At 39.9% G+C, this 2,369-nt stretch overlaps 1 protein-coding gene across 1 annotated transcript in view; it reads left to right on the top strand.

Annotated features, from left to right (window-relative positions):
- The window catches only part of PIGG (phosphatidylinositol glycan anchor biosynthesis, class G), a gene marked incomplete at its 3' end in the record, with an annotated part of 27,395 nt that overhangs the window by 24,678 nt on the left and 348 nt on the right, over nucleotides 1-2,369 (top strand). The window contains exon 8 of the mRNA XM_010134682.1: nucleotides 2,182-2,366. Coding sequence (XP_010132984.1) covers nucleotides 2,182-2,366 — 185 coding nt within the window. The remainder of the gene's footprint in view (nucleotides 1-2,181; nucleotides 2,367-2,369) is intronic.

The following is a 2,369-nucleotide window of genomic DNA, read 5'->3' as shown; positions in this document are numbered from 1 at the left end:
GCCCCCACAGGCCTGAAGGGGGCACTCATCGCCTGCAGTGAGCGTGGGAAAAGCCCTTCCCAGATCTTCGTTCGTAAAGCCAAGCCATGATGATGAATCTATTTCTTTAAAAACACAATGGAGGTGATGTGAATAGGTGGTAACTTTAATTCTACCTCCTTCATTCTTTCACATACTTCTTATAAAATCTTGATTTTTGCAAAAGTTCTTTCCCTCAAAGCAAAATTCCAGACAATGTTATCTAGCTTCTCTCATTGTGTGTTTGTTGTCCTCTCTGTGCTACATGGACTTGCTTGTTGAACAAAAATACATATGCTGCTGCCTGTAAATCTTAAGAATAAGTGAGAGTTGCATGTAAGATCGTCGGGGATATTTGTATTGTTTCTACCCACTTTCTTGTTACTGCTGTAAGATTAATGAGTTTCTATATTCTTCTAACAAATCATTTAAACAGTTCAGGAATCATAGTACAGTGTGCATCTTTGTGAGTACGTTTTCTGTGAGATTTATTTGAATGAATATTCAAGGTGTTTTTAAAAAATTTTTTCATAAGGTCAGATAGGATGTTTCAGTTGAAGTGTGCAGTTAAGGAAATTAATGTGAAAGTAGGTTCAGAGATCTTTGTTTTGAAGTAAAAATGGCACGTGGTAGTTTCAGTTTGGCTTTTAAGATGTCGTTTATTGGGTGTTTAAAATATCAATTTAAGAGATACTTGTGATATCCACTAATAGAGGAGAAATTAATGAGAAAATAATATGGTAAAGGATGATTTTTGATTTTGTCCTGAAGGCCTGTGGTCCTCATTCCAGTCACTGGCACGTGGACCCTCATGTGTTGCAGTCACTGGCACTACAGTTACGTGGTGCCAATGACTCCTGATCCTACTCCAGTTGCTGGCCTTTGCTTTTACTCGCTCTGATCTCAAGTTGCTGGCATGCAAGTTTGTCCTGTTCCATGTGGTGAGACCTTGTAGCACTCACAAGTAGGGCAGAGCAGAGCAGCACAGGGAGATGGTTAGGAGAGGATTTAATAAGACAGGATAGACTGCAGTGGTCAGCCACAGGTCTCCGTCAGAGGAGTGCACTGAGTAACCTCTGCTTGCATGTGACCCTGGCCTCTTTAATCCTTCCTCCTCTTTACCCTCTGCGTCCAGCCTGTTTCTCACCACTCCCTCCCCAACACTTTGACACTTTCCTGAAGCATTGCTTAATGAGTTTGTATATATCCACAGGCACCATCAGGTGTCTGTTAGGCTCACGTTCTGTCACTTCCCCCTTACCTGTTGCAAAGTCCAGGCTGACATCCTTCAGCGCTATGCCTGTGGTTTCTTAATGGTCTGTCAATTACAGGCTGAAGAATTCTGGTCACCTTTATGATCTCTTTTAGTGCTTACTTACCAGGTTTGTGTCTCTGTCTGGTCTTATTATGGCTTTCCCTGTTATTTCATATTCCCAGTGAGCTAAAAAGGTCCTTTACCTGATAATGTCAATGAACCAGATGCTCTCACCTTCCCCATGCCTTTATGCTCTCCTTTTAGCCGTAACATCAAGGGCGGTGATGATGAGGCAATGCCAAAGAGCCACTGTCAACAGGAAATCTTGCTAATGCAGGTGTTAGACAAAGAGCATTATGGTTTAAGACAGGCACAGCATGTGAAGTAAATAATAGATGGTTAAGGTTTAAAGTAGAATTTACAATGAAAGACACATTTCAAGCTATACAAGGTTAAGGGGTGCCATCAGACTCTCTGCAAGAAACTTTTGTTAATTTGAGTATGAAGGCTGTCACAGTACTGAGTTGAGGGTACCACAGATTCTTTTTTTTTTTTTTTACACAGATTACATTACTTCTACGAAAGTAATGCAGTGAAGAGAGAGCTTGTTTCAAACCTTCTGTCACTGAGTGGCAAGGAATCTTAATCTGTAGAATTGAGATTATTCAGAGAAGGTTTTTTTCCCTTAAACAGAATGTCATTTTAAAATGTGATTATGTTGCAGTGCTAGCTAAGTAGGCTACACTAAAATGATTCTTCCATAAATTTTTGGCATTTGTCAAAATAGAAATAAATTGTCTTACTGTTTATTTTGTTTTGTTAGGAGGAAATTGCTGTAAGCACACTATGAATCCTTAAGTGAAATTTTTATATGCTTTTGGCTCTATTGTATTTTCTTCTCTTTGCAGAATCCAGTTGTGTCCAGTTCCAGCTGGTCAGAAGTGGATGTGCTGATTCTGGCTGGAACCGTTGGCCATGTTCTGAGTTTGGGGGCAAGCAGTTTTATAGAAGAGGAACATCAAACCTGGTATTTTCTTATCAATACCCTTTGTTTGGTGCTGTGTCAGGAACTTTGTAGGAATAATTTTCTTCTGAA

Source organism: Buceros rhinoceros, unplaced genomic scaffold, assembly GCF_000710305.1.
Source record: "Buceros rhinoceros silvestris isolate BGI_N320 unplaced genomic scaffold, ASM71030v1 scaffold19154, whole genome shotgun sequence".
In the NCBI taxonomy this organism is placed as follows: Eukaryota; Metazoa; Chordata; class Aves; order Bucerotiformes; family Bucerotidae; genus Buceros; species Buceros rhinoceros.
Note: the sequence above shows the minus strand (reverse complement) of the source record. Positions and strands in the feature narration are given on the sequence as shown.